Raw genomic sequence first — 15,000 nt, 5'->3', positions numbered from 1 at the left:
TTTTAATGTACCCCAGTTCACTTTTATTTCTTCACTCTTACTTTCCACTCTCACTTTACAATTGATTCATAGTGCAACCGCAAGGTTCTCCTCCTTTTACACCTTTAAAACTTTCAACTCTCAATTTCCTCTCATAGGTCCCAGCGCATGGTCTTTGCCCTAAATCTTAATGTCACTCCTATTTGGAGAATGACAACTAAGCAGCCTTTCGAAAGTGCTCAGAATCCTTGACAATGTAGCATTTGATGGAGGCTGGAAGTCTGTTGGGTCTGGAATGCATTCATTAAATTCAGTAATGCATATATTACCTGACAATCACAAGAACGTGTTAGTTGCCGTGATGTGAAACACAACTAAGTAAAACACAATTCGTCAATTTATAAATTAAACGTATTATTATTGCAGTAATTACAACTTGATAGAAACGGAAGCAGACACCGTGATTGCTTATGAAACGTTTATGAAGCTTCTAAATTTAATCGTATACGCGTTTTCATCTGGTATTTCATTTCATTTCTGTTTGGTGTTCTGTATCGAATCTTTTCCCCTTTTTAGTAAGAAAATCGTCACTCAAATTATTTCTTTTTATTCTGGTATAACTCCCAACCCTTTCCCCAGCGCATCCTCTTACGTCTCTCTCTCTCTCTCTCTCTCTCTCTCTCTCTCTCTCTCTCTCTCTCTCTCTCTCTCTCTTTTGAATACATCCTGCTGAGACTTTTCCACTCTCTTTCTCTCTCTAGGTTTTCTGAAACAGTTCATTAACCGTATTGTAGTGAAAGCCTTAGAATCGAGCTAATAAAAAACATCTCCCACTTCGGCCCCGCTTAAAAAAAGGAGGGGCTCTCGTTCCTAAATGGGTAATGGATTAAGGAGACGAGAAGAGACATCAGGCAATCGTTTCCCATTCAGCTCTAGGCATCACAACCCGATTAACATGCTAATTATAGCCATTACAGGAATGGAGTTCATTGGGATTTATTAAAGGCTTTGAGCTTTACTTTAAAATGTGCCATTTCCAGTTTATCTCGAATTGGATATCTCTGCAATTAGAGGGGAATAGAAACGGAGCTTTAAGTCGGGCGTCTTTGTATCTATGAGGACAGCGGAAGCATTCCTTGTTATTTTTTGTTTATTGTGCGTTTGGCTTGCTTTATCTGATTGCCCTTACTTGCGTAGGACAGCACATGCAACAATCATGACAGCAATTTTCATGCGAAGAAAAAAGTTACTTTTTACATAACTACAACACCTCAGTATTTCAACAATCTCCTGTTCAAGTTCCATCATATACAGGATACCTCTCTCTCTCTCTCTCTCTCTCTCTCTCTCTCTCTCTCTCTCTCTCTCTCTCTTCTTTTTTACACCTCATAACCTTTGAAAGGTCTTGTTTTGCTGAAATGCATACAATTCTGCTTGATTCTCATCTTTCCATCAGAACCTCATTATCTTCAACAGAAGTTGGCTTTCTATGAGTGCTCTTTTGGCCAACGTTCTTCAAAGCTGAAGGATGGAGGTTGCTTTTATCTTCGATGGCCTTGTTGCCTGCGTCAGGCCATAATATCCCCACAGTCACTCTTTGGAAGCACAAAATCATGATTTTCTAGAATCGTTGATTTGGTTTCCGCCGCTGTCAGGATTTCGATGCCTTTCCCGGTTTCGATCGTCTAACTTCCATGAGACAGAATTATCATTTCTCTCTGACTACGTGGACCCAGAAGGACGGTCTATGTCCATTAGACTCCTTGCGTATTTGACAGCTCTTTTTTCAACGAATAATGTTTATATGTAAAGTATCATCTACAGTATATGGATATTTAGATAACTCCATGTTGAATTACAAACATGTTTGCCGTGTATAAATATATATTCATAGTGTTCTAAATGTACTCATTTGTGCATTCCTGAAAGTGCAAGGGCAAACTGGTGCATTCTGTGTTTGAACTGGAATTACGTAGAATAACTTCCACTGAAGTTATTTCCTTTCCACTTCACAGCTTGATTCAACATTGATAAGCTAAAACTTATATTCCAGGCGTACTTTTCACAAAACCGAATATGACAAATTGTATCTCGGTTCACGATTCAACAATGGAAAGCTTCCTTGACAAATGGAAAGTTTCGTCACCATTTAATGAATTGAGATTATTCGTCAGTAGGATACAGGATAATATTTATCTGAAAGTTCCAGTGGCGGGAGCACTTGAAACCTCTAATTTAACTGTTTTGCAAATGAGTAAATCTGATAACACTGACATATAATCTAATGTCCTTAATTAGCTGGATATTTTACAGGACACAGCTAGACATGAATGGCGTTTTTTGTAGCCTTTTCAAACAACTACACACACTGTGAACCCAGAGGAAGTAGGGTTCTAAGAGATAATTACCTATTTGCGCGCGCGCATCGTGAGCGTCATTATTAGCGCGGTCGAAGCAAGCTGTGACCCTCCACACAATTCATGATGCCTAAAGAAGAGTTTGTCGTTGTTTCGCATCCTATTTCAATCTTTCCCTTACTTTTATAGAAAAATATAAGCGTGATAAAGTCTGTCAACTGATTTCGAAGTATTGATTTTTTTTTCATTGTCTTGATATCTTTCCTTCTTTCTTTAGATCAATACGAAAGTGAAAGGAGAGAGAAAAGAACCCTTATATCTGAAAAACTCATACAAATGTACAAACTCCAGATTCCGAGAACCCTCCTTCAAGTGGATGCTATCAATGGGTGTCACTTTGAATCTACGGTCCTCAAATAGCCAAATTGATGGGTTGGCATGTGTGACCCCTGCAAAAATGACTGATTCAAATGCTTTGCAAGTGATCAGATGGACCATAACTTCAATGCACTTCAAGCTTTTGTAAAAAGTTTCTAAGCATTTGTTACTGATTTTCAGTGGCAAACTTAGAAGTTTACTTCCCACCCAGTTTCCAGTTTTTACAGGCTTAAAGTTCTAAGCCATCTATCCCAAGTCTGAAGGCACGTCTTTAACTTTGTAGGTCACTTGCTGAATGTCTGAATATTTCTTAAGATTAAATTTTTTTTTTTAAGATCTGACTGTGGTCATAAAGGTAGTATATAATGACGGCGTTTCAACAAAACTGTTCCCGTCATAATCCTTTCCACTAAGTCTTTTACAAACTTCATGTTACTCGAGTTTTTTTCGGCCCGAGTTTCTCGGTAGTTTTTCAGGACAAAGGTTTTTTCAGGCTGAAGTCTCTATAGATGCCTTTGAGCCGTTATCAGTGAGTAACTAATAACTAAAAGGAGCTGCTTAACTCTCATTTATGAATTGAAAACTTGATGGCTACTCTCTCAAGTCTCGATTAAATTATTGATGCACGGTCAACATTTCCGCAATACTTTTAGCATACATGTTAAATAAACGGCCTCATTTATATGTATATAATTCTCTTAAGCCGTAGGACAACGAAGCAAACTACAAACATACCGAAAAGACAAGACAAAACAAACAAACAAACAAAAACACGCTTGACCTCAATGTTTTGAAAGTCACGAGACAAATGTAAGTTTTCGTATAGGATGTTTTATATTGTTATTAAGGCTTGCTCGAAAACTACACTAGAACTTTGCCTTTCATTTTATTGTCCCCCCAAAATTTCAGTTCAAAAAGAATAAAACAGAAAATAAAATAAAGCCGTTTACTTACAACAGCAAGGCTAAATGAAACTCTCACTTCAGCTGTCCATCCCTCGACCAATTCCAACGACTCTCAAACGCAAACTGCCTAGATAAATGAAAGGATGTTCGCAATAGCGTCCAGTGGGGATTTAGAACGGGGGACTGGCTAAGATGAGGCTGGTGGCGCGAAGAACAAGGAGGAATGAAGCAATCATTTTGAAAAGTCTCACCTCGGTTTTTCTGCTAGGATTTTTCAACGGCCGGATAAATCTGTTAAAATTACTAAATGGTGATATTTGCGCATAGATCAATGGCCCTCTCAACGAACCTCGCAAGATCTAGTCACATCTGTTGTCCATATAAGGATCTAAGTTTCCCCAGATGCTGGCAGTGTCTGTATTGCTGTAAAGACAAACACTTTTGTTTAACACTAAGGGCAGAACTCACAAGTGTGTATTAATTGATGTGGCTTTCGGTGACATCATACAAAAACTGTATTGCATAGAGCTCAGAGTTCAGTTTTTTCTTTCTTCACATTTTTCGTTTGAAAGTCCCACAGTCTTTCTTCATCTGCCTTAATTTGAGGGTGATTGGGTCATCTTTTATTTCGAGAAACAGTTTTCTAATGAATGGACCTGAAAAGAGTAGAGTATTGTCGTCCTTCTCCATATCTGACCTCAGTTATTTCATATAATTAATTACAAAATTGAGTTCCCATGAGCAGTAACTCCGAAAGTTCTTGACATATTGGCAATGTAATAAATCGAGGTCAGTGTTTTTTTTTTTTTTGTCTCGTTTTCACAAATTGCTCGTCGCTTGCTACACTGTCCTGTAGCCAAATCAGATAAAAAAAAAAGAGGTCTGCTTATTTAATTCGTAAATATTCTAAAAGTATTGCGGAAATGTTGACTGAGTACCAATAATTTTATCGAAACCTGAGAGAGCTTCCTTCAAGTTTTTAATCCTTAGACGAAAGTTAAGGAGATCCTTTTAGTTTTTACACAGACTTGTTTTTCAGTGAAAAATGGTTAATCTCTCTTTCAAACACCCATTTCTCTTTCGTATGTGTATCAAAGGTGCATAACTATGTTGTGACCGGAAATAAGAAGTTAAAATCCCCAGTTATGTATATGAGGAAAAACTACATTTTGAATCAAGTAAAAGTAATTAAAAATGGAAGCTCTCGACCGTTTGCAAAATGGCCCTCTCCAACCAACCTGATCCAGTTGTGGATTTTCAATATATATATATATATATATATATATATATATATATATATATATATATATATATATATATATATATATATATATATATATATATATATACATACAATTCCTAGCAGGAAAAGAGCGCTTAGGTTCATAACCAACACTTTTTAGTTGCGACGCGTTTCGTTGTTTCTTCGTGCAACATTCTCGAGCCTAAAAGACACGTTAAGATTTTTAGATAAGTTTTTATATAAGCCATATTAGTGATCCATGTTGTAAATACGTTACAAGGGAACTAAAAACATTGTTAAGGTTAGCTCTTCTCACATCAACCCCGAGATAATTTTTACCAAAACCTCAAGTGTTCTTGATCCATAAGGATAAACTACCTTCAGAGCTCTTGTCTAGTATCTCCTATATTTACAAGTGTGGCGCCTTTTGTAGCGCCACCTATATTGGCCAGGCAAAGACAATCCGGACAAGATCTGAACATTTGTCATTTCTCTTCTTGCTGGTTGCTTGCTGGCCAAGACAATCAGATCGCCAATTTTACAACATATAGAGGAATATAACACAGGTAGAAGACTTGAAAATTATAGTGTTCTTGGTTAAAGTTAAGTATACCTTAGTTTAACCAGACCATTGAGCTGATTAACAGCTCTCCTAGGGCTGGCCCGAAGGATTAGACTTATTTTATGTGGCTAAGAAGCAATTGGTTACCTAGCAACAGGACCTACGGCTTATTGTGGAATCCGAACCACATTATACCGAGAAATGAATTTTTATCACCAGAAATAAATTCCACTAATTCTTCATTGGCCGGCCGGAGACTCGAACTCGGGCCTAGCAGAGTGCTAGCCGACAACTCTACCGACTCATCCAACGAGGAACTTTAGTGTTCTTGGTACTTTTAATGAGGAATCATTTTTGCAAACCTCTGAATTGATCGAAATATGTTTGAGACCAGGTCCTAACCTTGACAGTTCATCTTATCCCCTGTTTTTACTGTAATTTGATCAGTGTTTTATTTTTAGTTTAAACTGGTCAATTTCTGTTTTTTATCTATTGCATAGCTTATTGTATTGTAAATCATTTTTTAAATTTTATCAATTTTCTTTATTCTTCTTTTCCTGCTGAGCATTAGATTTCTACTGTCTACTTTCATGATAACATATAAATATATATACAGTATATATATATATATATATATATATATATATATATATATATATATATATATATATATATATATATACTGTATATATATATATATATATATATATATATATATATATATATATACAGTATTTATATACATATTATATATATATATATATATATATATATATATATATATATATATATATGTGGGTGTGTGATGTGTGTGTGTATGTGTGTGTATGTGTCTCTGTGTTTGTGTTTGTGTGTGCAGCTGATTAAAAATGAATGGACAACATCTTATACGATGTTTGATATAGTCTTTTAAAGTGCTCATTGTTTTCCTTTTTCCTATATCCTTTATCGCTATGATTTATCTTTCACTTACCCTCATGAATGTGTTATTTATTCGATTTATTTATGCATAGTTATTCTCTCTGATTTATGTTTCAGTAATGCGTATACTTTATCACATAAGCATCGCCTTTCATTTGAAGTAAACTGTGTTACCTTAGAAATTCCAATTATATTCTACCTTTTTTGCCCTTTTTTTTTTTTTACTCTTTTTGATTTGTAACAGCCACATCTTGAATAAGTAAATTATGCACTTTTCAGGTTTGCCCATTTAAGTCTGGGTACCATATTATTAGACTGCTTTGAGGTTTCATGCGGTATTATTCATGAATATATACGGAAATCGTACTTAATAACAAGGAGACCATGGCCTCAGAGCGTCCTTATAACGACAGCTAGTGTATACAGTTGGTCTCATCAAAACAAGCTTCTCTGTGACACAGTAGTGGACCTTTGAAGATGCAAATACGGTTACAAACAAGGTCTAATGATATTATATATACACGGTCTCTGGTTCAAAAGGCCTTCTGATGTGTATATGTCACATAATACCGAAGCAACTGGGTCATACTGGTGGCCCAGAAGGTTATAGTGGTGACTGAGCGAATAAGCAACTTTGGCGTTGCTTCATTACGTAGAAGCCAAAAATTTTTTTAAAGGGGAAAAAATTTTCATCTCATTTGGAAAATCATGAGGCAGTTGTAAAGCATATCAGCTCGAGGTATTCGCCTCGTTCTCCGGATTCAAAATAGCTCATCCTAACCAGTATTATATTTGTTGTAATTGCTTCTTAATTTACCACCTTGGTGACCATCATATATAAGCAATGTCGAAAATTATTTCCTCCTTCTCTCTTTCGTTTCTTTTTTCTTTCTCACTTACTTCCTGCTCATCCTTTTCATTGCCCTCCTCTTTTTTTATCTCTCTCTTCTCCTTCTCTTCTTTCTTTTTCCTTCCTCTTGTGTGCGCTCTTATTCTTTTCCTCATCTATTTTTCTATTTCTCCTTTCCTTTCTCCCTTTTCTCATTCTTTCTTGCCAAGTTCTTCTCTTCGCTTTCCATCCCTTCTTCCACAGCGTCGTTCTTCTTCCATTTCTTTTTTTCCTTTTCCTCATTTACATATTTATTCTCCACTCTCTATTTCCCCTCCCACCTACCCTTTTTCTTTCTCTTTTCATGTCCCTTATTCCTTCTCTCCTCTCATATTTCTTCCTTCCTTTCCTCGTGTTTTCCGCTTTTGCTCTATTTTTTCCTATCTTATGTCCCTTCCTCTTTCCATTTCTTCCTCATTAATTCTTTTCTCCTCTCATTCTTCTTCATCAACCATTCGCCACTTCTTACTCTTCTCTCAACTACTTCCTTCACATATTTTCATCGCCATCAAATTTCCTACTTTTTTTTTCCTTTCCTGATTGATCACTTACGTCAACTCACACGCTTTGTTTGGTATTCAAACGTAGTCAGCAATGCCCCAGTGAGACAAGCGAGCAGAACACGACGTTACCTGAGGTAACCGTTGCGGGCATTCGCACTTGTACAGTGATGTCACTGAATGTCGTATAGTGGAAAACGTAAAGAATGAGCTAAAATAATTTTTCCACAATGTCAAGCAAGTCATCCTGTTTTCGGTTATTGATAATATCCCATGATTTTGGTTGGCAGATTTCAATTAAAGCTTACTTGAGAATACTTAAATACTCTAAAATTTACCTCGAATACTGGTTTAAAAGCAACCCATAGCATTTTGCCAAGAGATGCACAGTATTTTTTGTATATTTTGTTCTTTTAGTCTTTTTCAAGTTCTCTAATTCGCTCGTTCTCTCCATCTATATCTGAAGCGCAGAAGTTGTTATTTCTTCAAAAGTTATCGGTTTCATTCAAGCGTGAATTCTCTCGTTCTCTTCAGTAATCTTTAAAGCACAGAAGATGTTATTTCTTCACAAGTTCTCATGATCATTCAAGCATGAAAAGGTACATAGAACCTCCTCACTAATTTTGGCGTAATATCGTATCACTTAAAATGAAATAAATCCAGATCAGTAAGATTTATTGATCATTACATAATGAAGCATCTGAGGTCAATGAAACTTAGACAAATTTCAGTGCAGTGACATAGCAATATTCTCCGCTAAATCAGTAAACAAAAAACCTTAAGATTACAAGTCTGTTTGTGTCATCCAAATAATGATACATCTATAGCTTTGTATCCTCTGCTAAGTAGATTAAACTTGAGCTTAAGCATAGTCAAGAGAAAATGGAAACAGTTTCACGTCTAAGTGAAAGGTGGACAATATTCATGCTCGAAGGGACTGGAGGACAAGAGAGGAAATGCTAGGAGGGAGAGAAAAAAAAGCCGGGTAGACCCATTTGCTCTTTCTGTTTTCATTCAAAGCTTTTGCTTTTGAAACTAATGTTATACATGCGTGAATATTAGCAGAAAGGATATCTAATAACACTTTAAGGAAGTAAGGGAGTAAATGAAATCTATATGTCTATGCATATATATATATATATATATATATATATATATATATATATATGTGTGTGTGTGTGTGTGTGTGTGTGTGTGTATGGGAACACTTTAAGGAAGTAAGGGAGTAAATGAAATCTATATGTGTATGCATATATATATATATATATATATATATATATATATATATATATATATATATATACATATATATATATATATATATATATATAAATGGAAAACTTTGAAAATTTTTTAAATATTTTCAATGACCCTTATATGTATAGCTAGAACTGACCAAACCCGAAGTTGGGTAATTTTCCTGCGTGTGTGTGTGTGTGTGTGTGTGTGTTATAAGTAAATTTATTTTGCAGTTATACATATAAACTATTGGATGATACATTGTGATATTCTTAATACATTTCAATCAAAATCAACTCGGTAAAAGAGAGCAAAATAAAATATAGAACATTTTTTTTTATCTAGACCCCTTCACATGAAAACTTAATCATGCTAGACTATGATTTCTCTATTCATATTGTGTAGGTCATGCTTAATGCAATTTGGATGCATTATACCAGTAATGGACACTATGAAGTTTCGGCAAAGCTATTAAGCTCTCATAAAACATCAGAATTCCCGGGCGCTTGCTTGCTTGCAAATACATTAACACCAATTGGTAGTTTGTAATTCGATATTGATTATCTTCTGCCTTGTATAACAGCATTACTTACTGTTTTGAAAAATGTCTAAATTTATAGGTGACACTAGTTTAAGCGTTTATCATAAGATTAGTCAGCGATATGGATTTCGATGCCAGTAACAGTGACATAAACAAAGAAACATTGATATTTCAAGAAACAATAGTAAACCCTAGATTCTGCAACGGAAAAATTGAAAAATTGCATAGACCAAGAAATCGCAATCAACAGATTCGTCGAATGATAATCAGAAGCCTGATAAAGGACACCCGTTAACCATCGACGTGACATTAAAAGCAACCTAGACCGTTATTTACTACGAATTATTCCCGGTAATCGAAGTAGCAAAGCAGGAGAAGCCAAACGATAAATTCTAGTTTCCTTTGTACGATGAGCAGGAGATATTATCCAGACATTATCCTGCGTCCGTCTGCCCGAGATGGCTGCCGCTGTAAATGGCAGGTTATCTCTCTCGCTCCTCGCTCTTTTTCCCTTTACTTCTTTAGAGGACGCTGTTGAACCGAACGAGGACGACGATGCAAATGGCCAGATAAACGATGAGAGAGAGGCGATCCACAACAGCTGACAGCATTACCCATTCGCAGAGACTTGAGTTTTCAGACTTGGTGTGAGGGGAGACTTTTCCAGTTCCCCCTTCCAGGTCCTCCGATTTACTCAGCTTCTGGAAATAAATGAGGAGTGGGGAAGGGTATATTGGTTTGAAAAAGGATCAGACAGAGAAAGAATAAACATTAAAATATATTTCAGACTCGGTGTGAGGGGAGACTTTTCCAGTTTCCCCTTCGATTTAACTCAGCTTCTGGAAATAAATGAGGAGTGGGGAAGGGTATATTGGTTTGAAAACGGATCAGACAGAGAAAGAATAAACATTAAAATATATTTCAGACTTGGTGTGTGGGGAGACTTTCCATTCCCCCTTCCAGGTCCTTCGATTTACTCAGCTCCTGGAAATAAATCAGGGGAAAAAGGGATATTTTGGTTTTTGAAAGGGATTGATTAAAAAAAGAATAAACATTAAAATGGATTGCGATATGATCACTCAAAACGCCTTCGCGTTGTAAAAAAGAATTCTTCACTAGTGCTTTCGTGTATTTACAGTAAACGCACCTTCAAAGTAAAAAAAAAAAAGATTTACTGTAGCTACAATATTTCTCATAATCTATGCGTCATCCAGAAATCTTGTATCTAATTCTCCTATCAAATGAGGAAGCAGTTCTTCAGCTTTTGTTTACATATTACTCTGATCTTTATCTTTTAGGTTGTGGTTATCGTCTAAGCAAAGATTTCATTAGCTTTGTCAGTTAATGGGCAACGTGCTGGCACTGAACCACAGACAACGCGAATAGGAATCCAGTGCGTTCGAGAGTTGAGTTGAAAGATCATGCACGGTAGAGTATTGTTTCACTTTCCACATGACCACGCACTCTCTCTAAATTTAATGCCCCGTTTTTATCTCCGTGTTAAAAATCATACACACGCACACATATATGTATATATACTATATATATGTGTGTATATATATATAAATATATATATTTATATATATGTATATATATATATATATATATATATATATATATATATATTTTTATATATATATATATATATATATATATTTATATTTATATATATGTATATATATAATATATATACTGTATATATTGTATATATATATATATATATATATATATATATATATATATACATATATATATATATGATATCACATTTTTGTACCTGTAAACGCCTTTTAAAGATAACCTTTGCATGGATTTAGTATTCATGGAATATTACCATTATATCAAATCTTATCTGCTGCAGACACTGATGCATATTTTGATCAAATATATTATTCCCACTGAACTAGGAAATATATTCTCGTAATTTTTGCTCGCTGAAAGGAATGGAGAGGAGTCAATATTCCCTCGTATAAGAATAAATATTATAAAAGTATCTTTTAGCGAAACATCAGTTTGTACACCAGAGACTGGTTATGTTGGGATTTCAATTGATAAAGTGAAACAGTGACAAAGGGATTCATAGGAAAAATTAGTAAAGCTTTCGACAAATCCAGAAAAGGATTATGAAAGAATCGTTGGAGATGCAATATGAAGGATGCTGGGGATATGTGGTATAAAACGTAACTTGTTTTTTTTTTAGGTGTAACTGAGACAAGGGTATATTATGTTTCATGGTTATTTAGTATCCTCATAGATAAAGTAATGTTAGAGGCCAGAGAAAAGATAGTACAATCTGTTGTTAGGTTCTAGGATTAGAAGATGGGAAATGAAAGGATACAGTTTCCCTGGCGTGTGCAGATGGATACAATGCTGACTGGGATAGTGAAGAGAAGCTGCAAAAACTTGTAAAGGAGTTACAAAAGTGTTCTCAAAAGGAGTAAGTAGAGAGTGAATATAGCAAGAGTAAAGTTATGAGAGTAATGGACACCAGGATGATGGTGCAATGAATGTTGACTTGGATGGTGGAAAAATGAAAGTTATCGACTCTTATGGATATTTGGGTGTAACTTTAAAGACTGATGGTTGGAGAGCGGTGAAAGTCGGAATAAATAAAAAGAGGAGGGTTGCAAGGTATAGGAAAAAGATTAGAAAGGGAAAAAGTGACTACGGAAACTGACGTTGGAATGTAAAAGTATACCTTAGTTTTGCCAGACCTCTGAGCTGATTAACAGCTCTCCTAGGGCTGGCCCGAAGGATCAGACTTATTTTACGTGGCTAAGAACCAATTGGTTACTGAGCAACGGGACCTACAGCTTATTGTAGAATCTGAACCACATTATAGACCAGCACTCCTATGAAGAAGTGAAGTGCAGAGATTGAATGCAAATAAAAGAAAAAAGTTTAATCTGATGAGGTAAGCTGTTTGTGTACCGCAAGTGGAGCTAGGAAAAATATGAACTGGTAAGGAAAGACTGAACAAGGTCACTGACAGACAGGAGGAAAATATGAGTAAGATAAACAGGCCCCTAAGGATCACAACTAGATGTTGTTAGACACAAGTAAACAGATGTTTAAGGAGTGATATATACCCATCCTCTGTGTGGAACAATAAAAACATCCTTGCTGTGTTTCTGATCCTCATCACCATCTCCTACATAGTTTCTGTTCAGATTTTTTTGTTCTATGTAAAGCCTTTGGGTAGAAAAGCCTTATCAGGCGAAAGATAATATTTACAGCAATCTTCAGTAAAAGAAAACGAATGATCACTTACAGGATCAACAAAGTTCCCGAGGAACAGGGCACGGGCAAGACTAGCGACGCTCTTTCTGAAGATCCCTGGCAACCCATAGACGTGAGGACCTTTAGCCATCCTCACCACAAAGGCAGACAAGAACAAGCACGCCATCACGAGCACTAACTGGACGCCGAGCAGCTGAACTGAAAAAAGAAACAGAGACACGTAAAATCACACTTTTCATGGCAACTGTTCAAGTAATTATGTTGAAAATGTTTACCTTCGTCGCGGTTACGGAAACAATGAAGTGGCAAGAAATAAAATATGATCGAAGCGAGGGTTCCCATATTTTTCTGTCTCGTGTCCCAGTTATAAATGGGACGGCTTTAATGAAATACTTTTCTCCTTACCATGCTGGAATCATTTAAATATTACTCTCTATCCATCTATCTATCTATTTATCTGTCTGTCTGTCTGTCTATCTATCTATCTATCCATCGCGTGCTGCATATATTTACAAAATCAGTCAGTCAAACATAAAATATAATTTCTCTCTCTCTCTCTCTCTCTCTCTCTCTCTCTCTCTCTCTCTCTCTCTCTCTCTCTTCTTACCAATGAGGGGTGTGTTAAAAGCGAAGCTGCCAATCTTATTCGTGATGTAGTACAAGAGGAGGAAATTCAGGACAAGGCAGATCCCGCCGAAGGTCACTTTCTCTCCGGATGTGGGGTGTAGCATGAACAGCACCAGCGTCAGGAGACACATGCCTTTGTGAGATAGAAATGGAATTGATTAAATCGTCTTTCATATAAATAACAAAGTATTACAAAGATTATTTCGTGTTGATGAGCCAACTTTCTGGTGGAGAGCATCGACAAGACTTATAACTGCTTAACTCCTGAAATCATCATGAACTGCTTGTTTGACAATCAAGAGATTGAGGAACAGAAAGGCACAGGGAATTGATGGGATTACAGGTGAGATGCTGTGGCATGGTCATGATAGTGGAATTAAGTTAGTGAGATTTGTCTGAATGAGGGAAAAACTCCATAAAAGTGAATGAGAGGAAGCATTATCGTTCCATTGCATAACAGTAAAGTAGATAGAAGAGTCTGTGAGAATTAAAAAGGCATAATGCTACATATACACACACACATATATATATATATATATATGTATATATATATACATATATATGTATACAGTATATGTGTATATATATACATATATAAATAGATATATAGACACACACATATATACACACACACACACACACATATATATATATATATATATATATATATATATATATATATATATATATATATATATGGATATGAATAGTGCATGGTAGGATTTGGAATGAGAAATGTGAAAGTTTGAGACAATGTGGAGGGTTTTGAAGAGGCCAGATGAAGGTAAGGCGTCTGAAGGATTAAAAGTTTTCTTATAGAAATGTTCGAATACGTAGGCTGAGAGTCACTTGTTTGGTGTAAAAGTGGTTCTAAGATAGGAGAATAATATACCGCCATGATTGAGAGAGCAAAATGTTGGTAAGAACTGGAGGGATATGAAAAAAAAAAGGTCGTGTTGGAATGCAGATAGGTTGGAGTTTGAAGATAATACAGTATAGATTGGGGATAATGAAGAAAAATTAGTGGGAAAGTTTGAAAGAAAGTCAAGAGTAAGTATGAAGAGGAGTAATGTTATGAGGGTAAATGGAGATCAGGAAAATGAAACAACGAATGTTATTGTGGATGGTGAATGCGTGGAAGCAGCCGATTTGTTTACGTGTTGGAGAGTAAATATAACTGGAACAGACTTGGAATGTCTGTGGAGGTGAGGATCATAATTTACGAAAGGATTATTGAACCACATCTTGATGGAAGCTAAGTTTGGATGTTGAAAGTGCATTAAAGAAAAAAGGTAGAAATGCTGAAGAGTAAAGTTTTTTACAAATGTATATGGTAGAGAAAGGATACCATAGATAGATGAAAAATTACGTAAATTTTTTTTATTTTGTGATCAGGTGATGGGAATGGAAAGTGATGGGTTGGTGAAAAGATAATAAATTCTGGGGTGCCAGGGGAATAAGAGGAAGAGCTAGACTGCTTATAATAGTAACTGATGGTCCACTATGTGCAAGGTGTTTGACACTTTGCAGATGAGCCTTTAGTGTAAGTGCATGAAATGGCTAAGCTTTTACAAATTTACTGCAAGGTGAAGTCAAGCAAGATTCAGTAGTTAAAGTAT

The 15,000-nt window shown here is 35.7% G+C and overlaps 2 protein-coding genes across 5 annotated transcripts in view; both read right to left on the bottom strand.

Annotated features, from left to right (window-relative positions):
• The window catches only part of LOC136828708 (neuronal acetylcholine receptor subunit alpha-7-like), a 40,178-nt gene extending 36,371 nt beyond the window's left edge, over window positions 1-3,807 (bottom strand). The window contains exon 1 of one of the 4 annotated variants that reach the window (XR_010850191.1): window positions 3,669-3,777. The gene's annotated coding sequence lies outside the window, so the exon portion shown is untranslated. Of the gene's footprint in view, window positions 1-3,668 lie in introns of all 4 variants that reach the window. The other 3 variants (XR_010850192.1, XM_067086842.1, XM_067086843.1) reach the window with 3 other exon arrangements.
• A 4,589-nt stretch (window positions 3,808-8,396) lies between these two features.
• The window catches only part of LOC136828707 (neuronal acetylcholine receptor subunit alpha-4-like), a 33,425-nt gene continuing 26,821 nt past the window's right edge, over window positions 8,397-15,000 (bottom strand). The window contains exons 8-11 of the mRNA XM_067086841.1: window positions 13,362-13,514; window positions 12,786-12,952; window positions 9,039-10,215; window positions 8,397-8,854 (exon numbers count right to left, since the gene is read on the bottom strand). Of these exons, the coding sequence (XP_066942942.1) occupies window positions 10,036-10,215; window positions 12,786-12,952; window positions 13,362-13,514 (500 nt within the window). The 3' untranslated portion in view covers window positions 8,397-8,854; window positions 9,039-10,035. The remainder of the gene's footprint in view (window positions 8,855-9,038; window positions 10,216-12,785; window positions 12,953-13,361; window positions 13,515-15,000) is intronic.

This window comes from Macrobrachium rosenbergii, chromosome 43 (assembly GCF_040412425.1).
Source record: "Macrobrachium rosenbergii isolate ZJJX-2024 chromosome 43, ASM4041242v1, whole genome shotgun sequence".
Taxonomy (NCBI): domain Eukaryota; kingdom Metazoa; phylum Arthropoda; class Malacostraca; order Decapoda; family Palaemonidae; genus Macrobrachium; species Macrobrachium rosenbergii.
The sequence above is the reverse complement of the archived record's forward strand: the minus strand, read 5'-3'. Positions and strand labels throughout refer to the sequence as shown.